Raw genomic sequence first — 20860 nt, forward strand, 5'->3', positions numbered from 1 at the left:
GCCTTGCTAATCCCAAACTAAACAATCCCATGTTTCCCAAACTTCATAAGATCTTTGGTAATGTTTGAGAAAGAATCAAAAGCTACCATTTTATAATTTGTAGTGTGCAAATTAAAATATCAATGATAAATTAATCATAATTCAAAAGCATAAATGGAGAGTGATGAATTAGTAAATACAACATATCTAAAAACATAGGACAATTTTTCATGTGGTAATTGTTACACATGACATGAGACTATGACTTTCATCCTAACAAGAACACCACACAATCCCTCTTCCATGCATATTTAAAAGTCTTCCAACTCAAACCAATATTATGAGTATATGTATCCATAATTGACAATACAATGATATTTTTCTAAATATTACATCTTTTGGAGGTTGAGTTTCAAATTATGGCCATTTAGATAAGATATTTACTGATTCAAATTAAGATAAATTGGCTAGGACAATTAGGAGTACAATCATCATTTCAATTAAAATTTTCAAAAAATAACCATTCAAAAATTCTTTTAAAAAATAGGAGCCAATAGCACGGGAGGGAGAATCCACCCCTATTTTCTACAAGGGAAGGATATTGTCTCCCCTCTTTGTTTCCAAAAAAAAGTAGGCATAAGGTGCTCACCACTGCAAGCCCTCCCAGCAGAAAAGGGACCTTTCTATAGGGAGGGGCACTATCTCCCATCAAGATTGGTAAGGAATGATAGGGCATAGTAGAGTTTCCCATGTTGCTTGGAAAAAAAAAGGCCCTGTAAATTTTCTTTGTAATTGGCTTGTTTAAGGGAGTTGAGATGGCGAAGGAGGCAAGCGGGCAAGGAGTAGTTCCCCTATTGAAATCTGCCTTGTAAATTATTATTATTATTATTATTTTCGCAAAAATCATTTTGAATTTTGTTACGGTCCCGGATCCACACATTGTGATTCGTGTAACACGACGTCAAGGAGATGAATCCAGAGTGAGTGGACAAGAACAACACTGTTGATGTAAGAGTTTACACTGGAACTTAATCCAGAAATCAGTGCATGAAATCAGCACTGCTGGAATAATTGAGCTTCGGTAAATTGAAAAGAGAGGAAGGAAGAATGGTTGTGATGGAACTCAGTTGTTAACCCAAAGACAGTGCAACGTCCAACACTGTTATGCTCGGTTTGGACTCAGTAAAATGGAAAAGAGAAATGGAAGAAGTTGTAAGAGAATTGAAGAAAAATGAAAGAAGAATGAGCTCGTTGACGAGAACTCCAAATCCAATTTTTGATATATTCAAGCTTAACCTCAATTTCATTTTTCCCCCTTACATAAGGTTGACGCCAACTCTCTTTCCCACACATGACTCTTCCTCTTCCTAGTTCCTTCCTAACTAAGGTTGGCGTCAACACAGGTTCAAGCTAAAAATTACAATAATGCCCCGATGGCATATTTACAAGTAAACTATTTACACTTAAACTGAAATAAAATATAGAAAAATAAAGTTTAATTCTAAATGACTTAGCCACGACGCCTCTGAATGACTCGGTCTGCTATTGAGTTCATAACATTACAACCCCCCTAGAGAACGAGTTTGTCCTCAAGCTTGAATGTAGGGTAGGCTTGCCGAACGTCTCCACATCTTCCCAAGTAGCATCCATAGCATCTATGGCAGCCCACTGGACGACTCTTTAGCTTAATAGGGCCAAAACTTTCAGCACCCCAAGTATCAGAGAATGCCCCATATTTCTGGAGACCAACTATAGTAATGTTTCTCCCAAGTGGAAGTGTAATGTCCTGTTCCATGGTGACTGCTGCATTACCCTCACTTTTTTGTGCATAAACTGCTGAAAAATACACAACTGCTATGGCTCCACAAAAATTCCAAGACAAGGCAGAGATCAGTATATTCTTATCGTCCCTTTGATAAAAGAATGAGCGAGCACTGGTAAGATTCCCCCATGCGCAAAAACCAACAATGAGAGCATTCCATGCTGGCAAAACTTGCTGGTCCATGCTATAAAAAAAGAATGAGTAGCTTTGATTCCTCTACATTTAGCATACATGTCAACTAAGGTCACTACCAACTTGCTACTAATGGGAATATTGTCGCTATGAACCAAGTCATGAAATCACATACCAATATTTAACACCTTCAACTGGGCACAAGTTGAGAGGACTGAAATAACAGCAATACCATCTAGTTTAACACAGCCAAACATCATTTTTTTGAAGAACCTAATAGCCTCTTTAGGTGGCATGTTCTGAGCATACCCAGTAATCATACTAGTCCACACCTTTGATTTGTTGGCGGAGTTTGGAGTGTGATGGGCACTAAGCTCAAGCGCCCCATGTAACTGACATGCTTGACTGTGAACAACCACCATGCAGGTATGGTTTTCAGTCATTGGAGCCAGTCCATGTTCATCAAATTGCCTAGAATTTTGTTCTAAACTACCATGAGCGTAAGCACTTAATAGACCAAGGTAAGTTACTTCATCTAGTCCAATGCCATGAGATTGCAGTTCAACAAACAAATCAACTGAATCTCTGCATAACTCACGTGCTTCAAAGCCAACATCTTCCTCTATGGGTCCATTAACCCCTTCTCCAAGATCTAAAACACCCATTCCAACAATATCTCCCACATTATTACCTACATTGTCAACAATAACAGTAGGGTTTTAGGGGTCATCTTCAAGGATATTTCTCTCAACATTTCTAACAAGGTTTGCCCCAAAGAGTGCCATTGAAGAGGCTTTAAGACCATACCCAGTAATGGATTCGTACAATCCCTCCCAATCATATCTATAATATATTCCGAAGAGATTTATAAAAATATACAAACCCAGCAGACCACTTGCTGCTAGAAGAAAACCCATCACAGCCCCTGAGCTGAAGGTACTAATAAAAGCCTTTCCTATGCCCCTTCTAGTCTCTAAGGTTGTTTTAGCATTAGTATATGTAGCAATCTTCATTCCAAGAAAACCAGAGAGAACAGAAGTTAGAGCACACAAAACACTCACCAATGTTTCATCATTTGTTTTGGGACCTCAATTAGTATTCTTTCAAATATAGCCAGGGCTTCCTTGTAGTTGCCACTTTTGACATAACCATCAATCAAAGCACTCCATGATACAACATCTCGTTCATGCATTAAGTCGAATAGTTCTGTTATGCATCTAGCCAATACTATCCAAAAGACCGGCCTGTTAGGAGCGGAAGACATAGGTACATAACCCAAGAACAGGGGTCAATGTGAGCTATAACACCCCCCCCCCCCCCCCTTCGCGAGCCAACGACCCCGGCGGCTACCACTAACTATGTGACGGGGCATTACACCCGCCTTTGCATCCGGGAGGCATGAATTCCCGCGTCCGTGGGGAATCGAACTCGCGACTTAGCCATAGCTCTGATACCAAATGTTATGCACCTAGCCAATACTACCCAAAAGAAAAGCTTGTTAGGAGAGAAAGACATAGGTACATAAACCAGGACAAGGGGTCAATGTGGGCCATAACAAGCTCCCTTGCAGACGCCATATCACCACCCTTTGCATAGTCGTCCACAATAGAGTTCCAAGAAACCATAATAGTAGTTGTTCCTGGAACACCCAACATACCCAACTCTCTATACAACTTCAGCCCATGGCCTGGGTTTCTACCTTTTAAGTATCCAGCAATCATCACATTCCAGGATATTTAATCTCTATGAAAGATACTATCAAATAGGGGATGAACAGTAGCCAAAACTCCGTTTTCCCTCTGCATTGCAGTGGAAAACCTTAACGAGTTTACAAATAAACCAGACTGAGCATAGCCTAAATTCATGGCATTCCCTACATCAACATCTTTCACTGGTGTTTCATCAAAGAGTCGTCGGGCTTCACAGCCGGACTTCTCATCTTCTGCTGAGGCAAACTTGACCTTTTTTTGACGGCGAACAACACAAAGTCGTGGCCTGACCTTTTTCCAACAGCGAACAGCTGCAAGTCATGGCCTGACCTTTTTTCGACTGTGAACAGTAGCAAGTCGTGGTCTGACCTTTTTTCGATGGCTAACATCAGCAAGTTAAGGCTTAAATTGAGCATGGGGCTCCTCTACTAAAAAATTTCCAGTCTCAATTTCTGGAAGAAGGTTAGGTTTCCGTGAACAAGGGAGATTTGAGGTCGAACCCAAATCTGGCTATTTTAACATGATTTGAGGTCAAACGATGGGCAGCAACTGTTCATCTTCCAGGACGGCGACCTTCCCCTCTGAGGCCTTAACGTGATGCTTCTCAATTTCTAGCAATCTCTCTTCTATTTTAATGGAAGCCCGAATTAGCATTGTTGAAATCTCTGCAGGCAGTACTGCACATATTTCATCTACGATCAACGAATTGTTCATTGTATTTATGCTCTGATACCACGTTGTTACGGTACCGGATCCACACATTGCAATTCATGTAACACAACGTTAGGGAGATGAATTCAGAGTGAGTGGACAATAACAGCATGTTAGAGTTTGTGCTGGAACTTAATCTAGAAATCAGTGCATGAAATCAGCATTGTTGGAATAAGTTAAGCTTCAGTAAATTGAAAAGAGATAAAGGAAGAATAGCTGCTATGGTTGGCTGTGTTGGAACTCAGTTGTTAACCCAGAAACAGTGCAGTGTCCAGTACTGTTATGCTTGGTTTGGATTCGGTAAAATGGAAAAGAAAAATGGAAGAAGATGTAAGAGAATGGAATAAAAATGAAAGAAAAAAGGAGTTTGTTGAGGAGAACTTCAAATCCTAGAACTCCTTGAGGAAAACTCCAAATCCAATTTTTGATATATTCAAGCTTAACCTCAATTTCGTTTTCCCCCCTTACATAAGGTTGACTTAAAAGAGTCATATTAAATCCATAATTCATATATAAAATATTAACTTCCTGTTTAACATAGTATCATAATAGTACACAATATCATATTCTATTACAAAATAACATAGTTGTTCCCTAAAAAAATATGACTTAAATTGGACTGAAAATAGAGACATTTTTTTTTGTAGTTTAATATTATGTTATACACTTTTGGAATCTTATGTTAAGATAGTTGTAGGGTAGAAACATGGCTATTTTCATCCTAAAGAATATAAAATAATAAATATAATATCTTTGATACACCAATTGTGGATTTAACATCTTTGAAATTTTCCAACTTAGGATTTACATAAAAGATGATTTTGTACTAAAAATCAGTTAAAAGACAATGCCCAGTAAAAAATTTAGACATAACATTTATAATTATACATAAATAGATGTAGTCCTCAATTTACAATTAGAACTAAACATCATATAAATCATATTACAACATTATCCATTTTAAAAATATTTTTTATATACAATATATTTCAATTTTAAAAAATTAGTTTGCATCCACCATTATTACATTTTAATATATCGATATACCGATATACCAATAATTACTACTGGTCCAATACAAAAAACCATTTGGTGTAAAACATACAAAACGGTTACCTCAACCATCGAATTAGATGGTTAAGATAACCATACCATTGATCATGATAAAACGGCTGAGATAACCATTTCTCATATTTCATACCAAATGGTTTTTCGCATTGGATCGCCATCTACCGATAACTACAATCGGCTTTACTTATTACCCTGCTCCGGTGCCGGTGACATTCCTAATGTCAGATTGTATAAGATAAAAAGATTGCAACGTGCCAACGGAAGACGTAGTTGAGATATCTCACTTGGTTTTACTAGTCGAAACGACAACACAGAATTGGCTGATTCGTTCCCCCTTTCTTCCGTATTTCTTCCCTGTTATTTTTTTCAGTCACGACACTGTTCTCATAAGTCGAATGACATCAAGAAAAACCGTAGGACTGGCAGCAATGCTCAGTTACTACATACCATCAGAGGCTCAACCTCATCTGTTCAAAATCATATTTTTCATCTTTAAACAAAACGGCTACCTACGTGTAGATTGAACGAGCAAAACAAGACAACAGCTGCACTGGGTTACAGAAAAGAAAAAAAACATGCAACGAATCACTATTGTTGAGAATCAACAAGAAAGAATAGGGGTGGTGACCTTTGGCCAACTGTGAGACAAGACATTTTATTTCATGAAAGCAGAATTCAACTAAAAATGAACGAATCATTTTGCAGGAGGCATCAATGCGGCCACATAAAATAGCACACTCTGAAAACAAAAAGTCTCATGCCGCAGAACTTTCTCAAATAGACTTCTGTTCAAGAACTCGAGAAAACTTCCCTGGTTCGGTTTCATTCACATCCACCTGGTCCCGCTTCTCAATCCTAAAACCTCGAATCTTTATTTCTTCTGGAAAAGAGCCATGACTATAATCAGCACGTTCTAACGCCCATCCTTTGTTTTGGACAAAGCCGCTAAGCTTTACCTGAGAAGTGTCAAAAAGTGAAACACAATGGTTTTCCATGGTTCAATATGTGTACCAGGTATGTAGCACATTAATTTATGTAACTCTACTTCTCCCTCTTTGGTTTGAGAAAATGAGAGAAAAGAATATGAATATGGTTACTTTGAAATATATTTCCTTCTCTTAAGCCTCTAACTCATTTTCTTCCCTTCTCTCACATTTTTGCAAACCAAACAAGGGACTCATTTCATGCTTTATGTGAATGCACTTCTAAGGCAAAAATGAAGTGAGTTTCCAATTCAAAGACTTCATTTTTCGTCTGAAAGAAACAAATTTAATAACACTTCATCCTTCTTCATGCATTCACTTACGCATGTGAGATGAACTGTCACAAATTTATGTCCTTTCAACATACCTATGATGTCATCATACAACTCACCTCTGCATCTTCAACTGATTTTATCAAAAGAGCTCCATCCAATGCAAGTTTCTCAATGAACACATTCCGCCCTCCAATAACCATAGTTGACCTCTGTGAGACTGAGCAACCAGCACCCACTTTCCTTCTCACATCTGAGAAAGTCAAGGCCCACTTGGGAGCCCATGTGATTCGAGGCCACACTTCCACTTCCTGTCCATTGAACACCTGAAGTGTTGGATCAGCTACCTGTGCACCAGCCTGCAAAATATGAATTGAGCAGGTTAGCGACATTTCTTCAACTTAAATCTTATGCTACTGTCACCTGGGCATACATAGCCTAGATGCATGTTGTTGCCAGATAAGGCAGCAGACTTGCCTTTTTATATTGGAACTTGAGCTATTTAGTGAGTAAATGGCTATAGAACACCTCATGAAACCCACATAAAACTATGATCAAATCAAATAAAAGATTCAGGACTACCAATTTTGCATCTTCCAGCAGGACAATGGAGCAAATACCTTCCTAAGAATAAGGCCGTTTGCCTTATAGATGGCCATTTCTCCAGAAGTGGCACTGTGATATGGATTGCCCTTGGGTACCTACATTTGAATGATCAGCAAAACATCAGCATTATATAAAACAATGTAACAAAACCACTTGGTGGTGGGTCTTATATCCGTAATTGAGGTGATTTATAATCCAGAAAAGAACAATTAGCAACGGTTTTTTAAAAAAAAAAGACTAAGACCTCAACTGAGCTCAAATATCCTCTGTAGGTCAACATAAATGATTTTAAGCTTACGCTTTTATAGGAAGTCACTTGACTTCAAGGACGAAAAAAGAAAGATATTACTAATGTCATGATGCATGACTACAATTCTTTTTTTCTTGCTTTTTACAACAGTAAGAATGAGGAATTCATTATGAAGGCTCGAAAAGGTAAAGAATTACAGAGACGGAAAGAACAGGAGAAAAACAAAGAGAGCCTAATCAACCGTTACAACACAGTACGAAGGGCTAAGAAAGACAAATCGAATAGTATTGGAGGAAATTAAAATGTTGATGCTTATATTGGAAAACAATGATAACAGTTCAGACACCAACTCCGAAAAACAAGAGAGGAAATGCAGACAACTACATATACCTTGGCGGCATCCTCGGGGTTGTTCTTCACTGGTGCATAAGCAAGCCATGTATCCATGACCTGTGGAGAGAAAACAAATTTAAGCTTCCAGCTTCACACTGGATTAACATAAATCATTTTTTTTCAACAATGGATACAAACACACAGATCCATGAAGCTTGAAGACCTCAGACCAAGAAACCCCCAAAGTGACCATTGAGCCAAAGGGCCAAACCACGTATACTACAGAAAAGAAGACAATGCAAACCTGAATATAGTAATACTTTTCAGTACAAATCCTAGCGATTGTTGGACATAACTCAGAGATGACCATTTTCAAGCCATAATCAGTCATATAGAAAAAAAAAAAATCATCCACAAGATGGATTTGTTCTGTGTATAAAATCATGTTTAACTTTGTCAATTATTAACGACATACTGACAACAAATGAAGTATTTGCTCTTGGCATGGACTGGGTGGAGAGGTAGTTGATCTGATTAGCCATTCTTTTGAGATTCACAAGAAAACTTTAGAGTTCCTGCGGATGAACTCCCTGTTTGCTTTCAACCTTTGCATAGGATTTAGATTCTTGTGCCACCAACTAAGTACTTCTAAAATACTAGCTATGAGGGACACAATGTAATGTCATGACATGAAAACAACTAAACATTGTCTATAAAAATCTGTTCTAATCCTTCTATCAAATGATGTTGCTAACACAATGTAATTGTACTACAGAAGTAATAAAACCTTGTTTAACTTTCAAAGCTTCTAGGTTCAAGTCCTAGGTACATTGTTTGTACAGTTTAAAGTTTGAAAATTAATTCTTACAAAAGTAGTAGTCTAACTGTACCAGAACAATTCAACCAAACGAATTTACCAGGTTGAATCAATCCAGGCAATGATGTTGGCCATTTTCCAATGAAAATTGGTAGTTGCACCATCTAGACAAGTCTAACGATTACACCATTGGTACTGTTATCATTTTATGCATACAAGCAATCTTTTGTAATCTATAAGACTAATCCCTAATTTTTAATTGGCATATGTATGGGTAGTTTATTTTATATTTAAAATAAATCATAATTTCCAGTTTCATTTTTATTTTGGAAGTTAACCTTTCAAAATAAATATTTTATTATGGAATTTGTTATTGACTCTTTCCAAAAAAAAGAAAGGAATTTACTAAATTTTGAAAAATAAAAGCCCCCTAAAGAAAGGTGCCATAGAAAAAAGATAACTGAAAATGACAATACATAGCTCTTAAGTGGCCAAGAGAGAATTTAAAATGAAACCAAGCTACCTACAATACTGCACAGTTTAATACCCTCTCGAGCAATAGTATGTGCACAAAATTTTTGCCATTTCTGTAAACCACTCGAAAGGGTAGTAGTCATCATATAAGTGGTAATAATATTAAAAGTTTTAAAAAAAATTAAAATTTTAATCATTGTTGAAATTTTTTGTGAGAAGAAACAAATTGGATAAGATCTGCTTTGTATTCTTTACATGGGGAGTAAATGCTACATTGTGAAAGCACTTGTTCTTTTAATAGATTTTCATAAATCATTTAGCAAGAGTGTCTCCTTGACATAATTTACAACCCACCCCTGTAGAGCATGAAAAAAGACATAAGACTGCCTCTTTTAAAGAGTCTCAAATTCCCCAAGTGCATGGAGTCCGTCTGAGAAAGACAAAGCCCATTTTCACCTTAAAAGTGATTTTAAGTGCACAACCACAAGAAAGTTTTCGGAAGTGTCTTTCTCACTAAGAATGTTATCTACAACAGTGACCCTCCCACGCAACCCCCCACCCCTGGCCTTCATAAAGTCAAATTATAACCCTCAATTCTAGTGCTTGCAGTCTAGTTGGAACCATTATTAACCTATTTTTTCACCAAAAATTACTTCAATAGTAATCTGTAGATGAAATTTAAGAAGCTTCTACATACCGTAAATCCAACCCTTGCTGATGGAGGCAGGGTTTTTGGGTAATCTTGCATCATACACTCCAGTCGAGTAGAAGACTTAAATGATGTCTTCGTAGAATCTTTGTACCTGCAGCATGAACAAAAAATGAGTACATTATTTGAGGTGACAATGTCAAAATTCAAAACAGTAACAAACAGCATAGTCTGCAGATTTTGTCCACGAGAATAAAATACAAAGAAATTTCAGTCAATAGAAGGCACAACAACCTCTGTAAATTGATTATGGTATGAAATTTTTTCTCAAATTAGAGAACCCAAAAAGACAATCAACAATACGTTCAACCAAGCGTCTTTCTGAGCATCAACAAGACAAAACATGGAAAATAGTAATGCTATGCAATAGATATAACATGTTAGCCTCATATTCTGCTGGTAATCAATGCTCAGCCTAATGTCATGCTCCTATTAATTTAGTTTCTTTTTTCCTTCTTCTTTTGAAATAATAATGGTAGAAATCTTTTCCTGCTAAAAAGAAATGGACAGGCTAGAAGAGAGAGCATAACACGCATAGCAAGTGTCTTGGTTGTTAACTGTTATTTAATACAATATCACGAAAAAGCAACTACTTTAATGTTCTCTATTTGTTGTTCTTGGGTTTCTAAATGAGTAATTGAGAGATGCTCATTCTTAAATAGATAGCTTGTTCTTGGACTTTATTTGTCCTTGATTTGAAAATTCTTTCAGTGATATCATTTTCTCGAGGACAAGAATACTCAGGGATGAATCACATTTTTAGTAAAATGTGGAGACTTTCAGAAGGGTTTTCAAATACAACATAGAGGGACACATGACGACAAAGTTGCTGGTTTATTGAAATTTACAACATTTGGTGGAGCAGCTCCCTCAAGCCCAGCTGAATTAATGACTTTTAGAGGGGTTCATATATGCAACATAAATGGATGCATGACAAAAAAGTTATTGGTTTTGTTGAGATTTACAACATTTTGGCCGAGTAATTCCATTAAACCTAACTGAGTTAATGAGACTAAATTTGACTTAGCTGCACTGTATTTGTCTCAAAACCTCAATAATCATTAAACCTGTTAGGAAAACCATCCACATGTAAACTCTAAACAACCAGTGACAAGATGGGTTTTGACTGGAAATACACATAACAGGCTATAACAGAACTTCCTTTTATGAACCCTTAAGCAAGCAGGTCAAGGAGCATCATAATGAAAAGAAACAGACCTTCCCTGAAGACCACATTGCATATGAGAGAGACCACTATCTTCGTGGCTATTATCATCTTTCTATCAAATATTAACTCAAGCGAATTAATGGATATAGGCAACTAGCTGGGAGTGGTTTTCATGATTTTCTAGATGATTGCATAAATAGTTATTTTGCAGTGGGTTATTTTGAATATGACTTTTTCTTTGGGGTGTGGGTGGTGACCACCCAAATAATTACTTAGTCCATGAAGTACAAATACTATTCAACTGTACTCTTCTACCAAGTGAACAACTATAAAGAACAACATTGTTACTATGTAAAATAGAAATATGACTTACAATGCACAAGTAATCAGAAAATATAGAGGAACATTACTTGGGATTAACAAACTCTGAAATGGCACCTCGTGTTTTTGTAAGCTCTTGAATGTATGAGTCAAGTTCCAATATTAGCTGCATAGAAAATTATGCCATCATGAGTGGAATCTTTTCCACCAAAATTGTCACGCAAACATTTTTTTTTTATAAAGTTTGATTACTCTTCAGTTGAGTATAGACAATTTAAATCTTCTCTTTAATTTTTCAGGAAGATGGAGAGTAGATTAACATAAGTGGCTTTAAGTCCCAGTACATGGGAATGTGATGCCACTGCAGCTCATGACCCTCCAGAGAAGAAGTTCCAACCAGGATGATAGGTGGAAAAGCAAGGAACCAGGAGTGTGACTCGATACCATCATAATACAACAGTGAGAAAAATTATTGGGCAAATTTATCATGAAACATGAGATAAGTGTTTTCTTTTTCCCAAATATCTCCAGATGTGCCATGAGCATTCAAACACTGCACATAGGAAGAAATGTTTTTGCTATATGGCAAATAGAAAGCAACTGTACAACAAATTATCAGAGAAATACATTTCATACACAGAAAGCATATAAATGAAAGCTATTAAACAAATCCGTTTACAGTAGCAATACCTACCCAAAATAGGAAATAAAAAAATTAATCACAATTTTCCAGGAAAAAATGAAATGGGAATCCACGTCAAATCCACCTGGTTTATATTCCCAGGGTATGGAGAATAGCCTGTTTCACAATTGGCATCTCCCTCAGGATGCCCGGTTGCTCTCAATAGAGGATCAAGCTGATTATACTCCACATTAATCACCATTGACCGTCCTGAAACAAAAAGTTATTACGCATTTTGTGACCTCAAAGCAGACCAAATAGATGCACTAGAAGCTACATTGGTTTAAAGAGGTAGGCTACCCACTCTGAACCTTTGCTTTTTATTAACTGGAAAAACAAATAATATCTTGCCTATCATCCTCTAAAAACAGAAATATCATAAGTGATTTAGTATGTAAACTGAAAAAGGAAAGTCTCATTTGGTGGAAAAAGGACCAGTTCCATAATATTGAATCAATTGATATAAGTTGAAAAATACAGCAAAATACCAACCAGAGGTGAATATATAAAGTAAATTACCATCAGCATGAGTAAGTCTGGTAATTCCCCCAATAGCTTCTTTTGCTTTACGAGGAACAGCAAGAGAGTTTACGTGATATTGTTTGGTGGAGCTAACTCCCAGTGAGGCTGGAATAGCCTAAATACATTGTCAAATAAAAGGAAAGAAAATTGCACCATAGAAGTCAGCAAATGTCATGATACTGGACAAACCCACAAAGCACAGAATTGGCAATCTGACCTTAAAGAGTAATCCATTTGTATCTTGGAAAAAGAGAACCCATTTACGACCATCATCATGCCTGGGAGGAGCTGAGAGTTGTTAACTTTCGGTATCTAGACCCATTTTCACATCAAGAAATTATGTGTACAATATAAGATCCTCACCAGCAATGTCACATATCAAAACCAAGACCACAAACCAAAGAGCTAAACTTAAGGAACACTAAGGAAAAGCAAAACAAGAACAAAAAAAAAAAAAAAAAAAAAAAAACGAAGCACGGAAGGCACACCATTTCTTTAAGAGGCCACTAGAATAAAGAAGTGAATGCACATCTCCGTGACCATGGGGCTTCGTCTGTTGAGTGCAGTGATTCCACATGACACAAAAGGTGAAAGTCCCATTATTTTTTGGAGCCTCATTAAGAATAATACATGGAGGGGAGACAGGAAAAGAAAGGGTTTTATTTTTCTGACTAGGTATGAGATCTACCTGAATTCTATATTTATTTTGGGGGTCCACTGCAAGCCTAGCATCATTATCATCCAAGCATGCCACCTTTTCCTGAAAAGGGTGATAAGAAGTATTGGTAGTAAGTCCAGACTCCATGTTTTGAGCACTGGGTCTCTGTACATTGCTATTAAAAACCAAATAAGTGTATTGTAAAATCTATCCCATGCATATCACACATAAGCAGTGAGCAAACAACAACTTTTGATCCCATATCCAAAAAACCTCGACTACCTCCAAAAACATCTTTTACAGATAGGATTTTCGCATTAAATACCTGCTTAAGAAGGTTCACTTGTGTTTTATTCATTCCAAAATAAGCATTTGACTCCAAAAGCTCCAAAGTGCGCACATGAGTGTCATCAGATGTCATTATCACCAAGGGAATCTCAGTTTGACAATCGCCTAAAAATTTCAACAGCTCCAGGTTCAGAATGAGGAGAAAGAAAAAAATACTCTACTATGGAGCTATTTGACAAACCGATTGTGTCAATAAACTAAATCCTAAAGTATCAATCTAGGTCTGCACACATAAGTAGAAAGACAAAACATGAAACAAAGTTCAGTTACAGCTAACACATTAAAGGAAAGTCAAACAAGATTGTTTCAGTCAATGGCAAACCATCTACTTGAACTCACCTTGTACCAATTTGCAGCTAGCATCTTGGAGGGCAAGAATTGACTCAATATAATGCTTCAAGAAGCAAGTGCCAGTAGTGGTTTCTAAAGGAAGAGCCAACTGTAGATTACCCACACAAACGTTTTAAAAATCAGGACAAACAAGGAAATATATAAGAATACACACTTACAAGTTAAGATCTACCTTTATCCCTTTGTAGCCAAGACGTTCACCAAGTCCCCCTGCAACAAGAACAAATGCAGCATTGCGTGCTTCTCTAATGCCAGCCTCTTCAAACTTGACAAGATTATCATCACCAAAAGTCAAAACCTCTCCAGAAGGAACCTGCAAAAGAGATCAGTGTCGGTACAGTGTCAAAAATGAAACTCAGAGAAAAATAAATAACATTTCCCAAAAAAGAAACTTTTTACTCTCAACTGGATCTTGTTGGACTACATGAGTATAATCAGAAACTGGTCAGCCAAGTCTTCCATTTACAGTTATACATATATATGCATAAGATAACAACAAAAGTTCAACAAACACATCTCGACCATGATTATGCTACTTCTGAAGTCAACTTGCAAACGAGACAAGTCGAATTGGTTTTTGGAGAGGTTGGTTCAAGGGTGGGGAAGCAGTCTCCAGCATGACTATTAACAGACTGCTTCTTTCCAACTCGATTTGGGTTCCAAGACTATCTCTGGGTTTCAGGTGAACCCTGCAACACAAATAATTGGCACATTCACTGATATCCTTGGGTATAAAAGGTATATAAACTGAATGAAATAAGCCATTTCATATACCATTCCATTTATACCTGGTATTATCGTGATACATATTTAGCTCATTTGTAAGTTAGTTTTTATTTTTTTTCACTTAATTAGGACAATGATCGATTAATGGTTATAGGGATGATTGATCATTCAAGGAGCAATCAGTTGAGCTTCATGCTCTTCTCCATAGCTTTCTCCTTTTCCACAATCGGCTACTGAATTGGGATGGCAAGCTCCTTATATAAGGTGACTCCAAAGTTGTTACCAGATGGTATTCATCAACTTTCTAACCCCCCCCCCCCCCCCCCCCCCCTTGGCACCATTGGCGTGGAAGATGAAATTCTAGATGTCATAAAATCCTTGAGTTGTACTTGGTCTCATGTTCCGAGATCAGCTAATTCTCTAGCTAACTCTTTAGGCAAACAAGTCTCCCTACAATCTCTCATTGTTATGGAAGATTCTCTTTCCTAGGCTGTCAATTGTTGTTTTGTTCTAGCCTTAGCTTGAATAAAATTAACTTCCATAAAAATTAAGAAAAAAATTTAGAGAGCAATCAGGTTCCAGTAAAATGATTGATCGACCAATCGTTACAAGGAATGATAGATCAATCTGTGATCAGCAGGTTATCCGGGTAAAACAGGTTTTTCTTCAATCTTCTGCTCTGTAAGGGCAAACTTGTAATTTGTTTTCTAAAGTAAGAAGTAAGCAATAAAAGAGAAAGTTGGTCAGTCCCTCAGGAAGCCAAAATTTACATCAAATTGCTCTATTTCTCAGAGCTAAGAGTTTGAATAAGTACCAACTACCTCTCACCCCATTTTCCATTCTTCTTCACTCTTTCTCTCAACAATAATTTTTTTATATGCATCTATCTATATGAATAGTATCAGTTGGTATCGGAGTATATGAATTCTCAATCTATGTGATCCATGTACAAACATTGAACTCAATGAACAAGTAGAAGAAGGAGCAAACCTAAACTACTTGGAGGTCTTGGGATTCATTATACTGCTACCACTAATTCTGCCTTGCTGCTTAAATGGATTTGGAAATTTAATTTGTATCCTGATATGATTTGGAGGACTTTAATTGCCTCTAAAGCAAATAAATTATCTGCATGGTGGATTGGGAGTGGGAGATGTTATAGGCTGTCCCCCATATGGAAAAAATTGTAATTTTGTTGCCAATTTTCAAAAAGGCAGTCAAATGCTACACTGGTAAGGGAAATCTTACAAAATTTTGGTCAGACTGGTGGACAGGCACGTGCAGTATCAATATCAGCCATAGTTTGATTTCAAACTTGGCGAAAAATATGGAAGCCACTATCTCAGACCAATGGACCGATTCTGGAGGATGGAACTTAAATCTCCGGAGAGCTCATTCGGACTCGGAGGTTCTAGTGGCATCCAACCTCATCACTCGTCTATCCTCGGTAAGACCCCGAAATGTGCCTGATACTCTCATATGGACCACCTTGCACCCAAGGTACTTTTCCACTCCCTCACAGTCTTGAGCATCACAAGATTCTCCCCAATAGTTACAGGCGGAAACTTGTAATTTTGTACCAGGGAATTTTTTGCATCATCTGTTACCTATTTTCACATAGTAGTTTCTATAGGGTTTCTTTCAACTCCTACCTCATTTTTAGATCAGCTTATGCCTTACCTAAGTTGCACTATCAGAAGAGTATCAATCCTAATTATCTATCCATAGCGACAAGAAGGCAACAAAAACCAAGTTCAGACGATATCAGCAAGTTTTTTTTCTTTCTCTTTAACATGTTTTTTTTTTATAAAGATGTATTTATATATATATAACAAGAAAATTACAAAGGAAGAGGGAGCAGATTCCTGACAACCAGAGATTGCAGGGACACCTTTCTCTTTAACATGTTGATCATAATAATCTTAATACTCTTCCTCTTTCTCGTCTTGCATGACTTCGAACATTCTTCTACAATTATAGTTGATGTGCAAACAAATTTCGTAATCTAGTTCTCCCAAGTTTTTAGGTGTAAATTTGGTAACGTAATCTTTTAGTTGTTCCTATAGCCACAACAAGTCAGTGTGAAAGTGAGAAAAAGAAAAGGAATTAGCCAAAATTACCAAAAAAACTATTAAGGAATAGTCCCACATAGATTAGTGAGTACAAAGATCTTGAGTTTATTAGTTGGTAAAGAGGTTTCCTAAGTTGGCTAGTCATTTTGGGATAGGGCCTTGGACCAAATTTAACATGGTATTAGAGCAGGTACTCATATGTAGGCCTACACCTAAACTATCTACTTGTAGAGCCACAATAAAGGGCCTACACCTAAAACTATCCACTTGTAAAGCCACAAAAGAGGGTCTACACCTAAACTGCCTATTCCTAAATTATCCACTTGTAGAGCCACAAAAGAGGGTCTACACGTGAGGGGGAGTGTTAAGGAATAGTCCCACATAGATTAGTGAGTACAAAGATCTTGAGTTTATTAGTTGGTAAAGAGGTTTCCTAAGTTGGCTAGTCATTTTGGGATAGGGCCTTGGACCCAATTTAACAAAAACTAAAAGACAAGAATTTCCATAAGACTAATTATCTTTACTTACAGAAGGAGTAAAACCATCAAATGGGTTTTTCCCAGCTTTTGAATCTGCTAGAAGACTTCTAGCATTTTGTATGTATTGTACCAAGCCACCAGGGTAGTTTGTGTTAAGCCGAGCAACCTGAAAAGAAACAGTGACATCAAAAAGATAAAGTGAGGAACAGAAACAGTTTCACATAAGATAATATACCATAATATGAAATATTTAAATTTAAAAAAAAAATTGTTGAAAAATTTAGTCTAAGAGTTGAAAACAATGGTTAAAAAATAATCAGCAGCCAAGTAATATAGCCTGGATACTATGTAAAAAGTGAAAGATTTCAAAACCAACAAAGGGCTTCCATCTCTTTCTAGAACAGCTTTAGTAAGAACCAGTCAATAATTTTAAAAAATTTGGTTCAATTTAAGTGGCTGCATTCGGTAAACAAACCCAGAGTACCAAAGGGGAAAAAGGGGTATTAAGTAAAAATAAAGCAGAAGTGTCTACGATGATAAGACTTTCCATAAATAACCACTCCGTATCCATTTTGTAGAAGGAGGACAATCCACAAGGAATACTGGACCTGGTTCTTACATTTTTCTGACCCAGAACTGATCTATTTTAGCTCTTAACATCAAGAATATCCTTTTATAGTTAAGGCTACATGGAGGGTTTTATTCTTTGCAAACAAGTTAGAATAAAATAGCTATCACAATTAGAGGGAAAATGGACGCCATAAAAATCAATCAAGGTATGCATGTCTATAGGAAACAAGGCCATGACAGATCAGTCTTGAGAATGATTATCAAAAAACCTGATCAAAGAAATTTTTCTTTTCTTCGTCCTCAACACCAGGATCTGACCATTGTGAAAAAAGATGGCTTTGTCCTTCACCCAATAGTATTTTTGCTAGTTCAATCTGGTAAGAAACCATGAGGATGATTAAATCAGTAAATAAAAATGTCTAAAAACAAGAAAAAGGGAGGAAAGATATAATCTCAGTTCTAATAGAATGAAATCATGATATGAAACAGTCTTATTTAAGATTTCAACAATGAGTATTGCTCTGAAAACGAAAGTAGAAGCAATATTCCAAAAAAAAAGAAGAAGCAGAAACGGTAATTCTGGTAACATTAAGAACAATGTCTAAAAACAAGAAAAAGGGGAGGCAAGATATTAATCTAAGCTCTAATAGAATGAAATCATGATATCAAACAGTCCTATTTAAGAATTCAACAATGAGTATTGCTGTGAAAACGAAAGGAGAAGCAATATTCGAAAAAGAAAAAAAAAAGAAGCAGATACGATAATTCTGATAACATTAAGAACAATGTCTAAAAACAAGAAAAAGGGGAGGAAAGATATTAATATAAGCTCTAATAGAATGAAATAATGATATCAAACAGTCTCATTAAGAATTCAACAATGACAATTGCTCTGAAAACAAAAGCAGAAGTAATATTCAAAAAAAAAAAAAAAAAAAAAAAAGTAGAAACACTGATTCTGATAACATTAAGAACAATGTCAATATTGACTCAAGCAAGAGCTCTGTTGGAAAAGACTCGATGACGGTATACAGTTCCCTGATAACTAGGCAAGTTAAAAAAACTGGAGGTGATCGCAATTCTGACAGATTGCACCCCAAGCACTCTGATAACTAGTATGCTTCAACTTGCTGCGACATTATATAGGTCACGTTTCCACAAATCAATGCAGGTGAAAATTTAAGAGTTGACTATTAAATATATTGTTCAATCAGAAAAACCAATCGAACCTGATGGGCAGAAAGAAGACTGAGATTCTTTTGAAGATTAGGAGCGGAAGCAGCCCAATCTCCATCCCCGACATTCAGATTTGAAAGCTTGTCTGCTGCCGATTCAGCTGAAGCCATCCTGAAAAGTACAAAAAAAAAAGGGAGATAATCTCATTATACGCAACAAAACAATTCCGAAATCCTAAATCGAAGCAAACAAATGATGACCAGAAGCCACTGCAGATGATCTAATTTGCAAGGAAATGCAACCCTGGACAAAACTAATCGCCAACCGTAAGGAGAATCCAAGGGTAGACACTAACAAATGTCAGTACAAATGATTGATGCTGACAACTTCAAGCACTACAAGATCCTCTAACCAAGTCAATAATTGCAGAGAGAAAATTCATGCTCAATCTAATTGGAGAGGTACCTGCATACAAGCGAGAGAGAGAGAAATAACTGTGAGAGCACCTCACGCGACGGTGGAGGAAGACGAAAAGGAAGCGAGAGGGGCGAGTGGCAAAAGAGCGGCTCTAGCGCATCTAGATCTTCTTTTCTTTTCTGGTGGTTGCGGGTTTCCTACGATTCCTCCCGATTTCGGGTATATTTTTTATTTTAATATATAAGTATTTTCTTTTTCCCAAACATCTCCAGATGTGCCATGAGCATTCAAAAACTGCAAATGGGAAGAAATTTTTTTGCTATATGGCAAATAGAAAGCAATTGTGCAACAAATTATCAGAAAAATACATTTCATACACAGAAAGCATATAAATGAAAGCTATTAAAACAAATCCGTTTACAGTAGCCATACCTACCCAAAATGGGAAATAAAAAATTAATCACAATTTTCCAGGAAAAACTGAAATGGGAATCCACGTCAAATCCACTTCCCAGGGTATGGAGAATAGCCTGTTTCACAATTGGCATCTCCCTCAGGACGCCCGGTTGCTCTCAGTAGAGGATCAAGCTGATTCTACTCCCCATTAATCACCATTGACCGTCCTGAAACAAAAAATGTAACCATAAATGTCATCTTCCTCTGATGTTAGTTATCTTCCTCTGATGTTGAAATCAGTGTCATTACAGCCAGTTCTTATACTAGAACTCTCACTGACATTACCACTTTAAACTTTCACTAAAAATGTAACCATAAATGTCACTATCACTGTCATTATCGTTACCACTTGAAATGTAACTATCAATACTGATATCAGAACGAAGACAACTAATTATCAATGCAACTATTAATGTGATTATTCCCATCATATTTAGTATCATACAAGTAACAATCATAGTTGCGATTGTCTGAGTGAAATAAATACCGTGATTTCGGTCTTTTTCGACAAAATCATCATGTAGTAAATCAACCAAACCCAAAGTGATTTCCCGCTCTCCTTCCGATTTACCTACTACAGTACCGGCGTGAATTTGATATCCACCACCGGACAAACGTAATGCTTTTGCAAGTACCCGGAAGTGCATACCATGATTCTTCTGTCTATCAATAACTGCATGCATTGCTCGATGGATGTGAAGAAGTAGGCCATTGTCTCTGCAATAATGAGCCAAGCTAGTATTTGCGGTGAATCCTCCCGTTATGTAGTCATGCATGACGATAGGAACTCCCAATTCTCTGGCAAATACGGCCCTTTTGATCATTTCTTCGCGTGTACCCGCAGTTGCATTTAAGTAATGTCCTTTGATTTCACCTGTTTCGGCCTGTGCTTTATAAATTGCTTCGGCACAAAATAAGAAACGGGGTCTCTCCAAGGCATAAAATGGTTGGGAGTTCACGTTCTCATCATCCTAGGTAAAATCAAGTCCACCGCGGAGACATTCATAAACCGCTCTACCGTAGTTCTTCGCCGACAACCCCAATTT

General features: G+C 36.9%; 2 protein-coding genes across 4 annotated transcripts; both read right to left on the reverse strand.

Moving 5' to 3' along the window:
* Window positions 1-2100: 2100 nt before the first annotated feature.
* LOC137955093 (pentatricopeptide repeat-containing protein At1g11290, chloroplastic-like) lies at window positions 2101-4356 on the reverse strand. Its single transcript, XM_068801967.1, has 6 exons — window positions 4180-4356; window positions 3690-3933; window positions 3461-3572; window positions 3021-3177; window positions 2817-2940; window positions 2101-2624 (listed from the first exon to the last, which is right to left on the reverse strand). Exons 1-6 carry the CDS (start codon window positions 4354-4356, stop codon window positions 2101-2103), a joined length of 1338 nt encoding a protein of 445 aa, XP_068658068.1.
* A 1621-nt stretch (window positions 4357-5977) lies between these two features.
* LOC137955660 (UDP-sugar pyrophosphorylase) lies at window positions 5978-19884 on the reverse strand. Of its 3 annotated transcripts, none has more exons than XM_068802702.1 (18): window positions 19795-19884; window positions 18995-19112; window positions 18035-18139; window positions 17245-17361; window positions 14091-14231; window positions 13907-14006; window positions 13545-13672; window positions 13250-13321; window positions 13050-13114; window positions 12779-12839; window positions 12559-12676; window positions 12125-12249; window positions 11447-11523; window positions 9857-9962; window positions 7926-7985; window positions 7300-7380; window positions 6799-7038; window positions 5978-6380 (listed from the first exon to the last, which is right to left on the reverse strand). In XM_068802702.1, exons 2-18 carry the CDS (start codon window positions 19109-19111, stop codon window positions 6198-6200), a joined length of 1896 nt encoding a protein of 631 aa, XP_068658803.1. In that variant the 5' UTR covers window position 19112; window positions 19795-19884; the 3' UTR covers window positions 5978-6197. The 3 variants fall into 3 exon arrangements, with proteins under 3 accessions (XP_068658803.1, XP_068658802.1, XP_068658804.1); XM_068802701.1 differs by lacking the exon at window positions 19795-19884 and adding an exon at window positions 19407-19675; XM_068802703.1 differs by lacking the exon at window positions 19795-19884 and adding an exon at window positions 19297-19364.
* Window positions 19885-20860: the final 976 nt, after the last annotated feature.

This window comes from Aristolochia californica, unplaced genomic scaffold (genome assembly GCF_029961685.1).
Source record: "Aristolochia californica isolate CCGP_79_NKW_82.1479 unplaced genomic scaffold, dmAriCali1.0.hap1 SCAF_2, whole genome shotgun sequence".
Lineage (NCBI taxonomy): Eukaryota > Viridiplantae > Streptophyta > Magnoliopsida > Piperales > Aristolochiaceae > Aristolochia > Aristolochia californica.

What these genes read in the sequence shown, in the direction of transcription:
- LOC137955093 (XM_068801967.1), bottom strand. Translation starts at nt 4,356, where the DNA reads ATGAACAATTCGTTGATCGTAGATGAAATATGTGCAGTACTGCCTGCA. An exon ending in TGTTCATCCCCTATTTGATA is followed by an intron (nt 3,573 to 3,689) that starts GTATCTTTCATA and finishes TGGGTGTTCCAG; the next exon opens with GAACAACTACTATTATGGTT. An exon ending in CACATTGACCCCTTGTCCTG is followed by an intron (nt 3,178 to 3,460) that starts GTTTATGTACCT and finishes CGCTCCTAACAG; the next exon opens with GCCGGTCTTTTGGATAGTAT.
- LOC137955660 (XM_068802702.1), bottom strand. Translation starts at nt 19,111, where the DNA reads ATGGCTTCAGCTGAATCGGCAGCAGACAAGCTTTCAAATCTGAATGTC. An exon ending in TTGATGGTTTTACTCCTTCT is followed by an intron (nt 14,232 to 17,244) that starts GTAAGTAAAGAT and finishes TCTCTTTTGCAG; the next exon opens with GTTCCTTCTGGAGAGGTTTT. An exon ending in TCAGAGTTTGTTAATCCCAA is followed by an intron (nt 9,963 to 11,446) that starts GTAATGTTCCTC and finishes TTCATGCTGCAG; the next exon opens with GTACAAAGATTCTACGAAGA.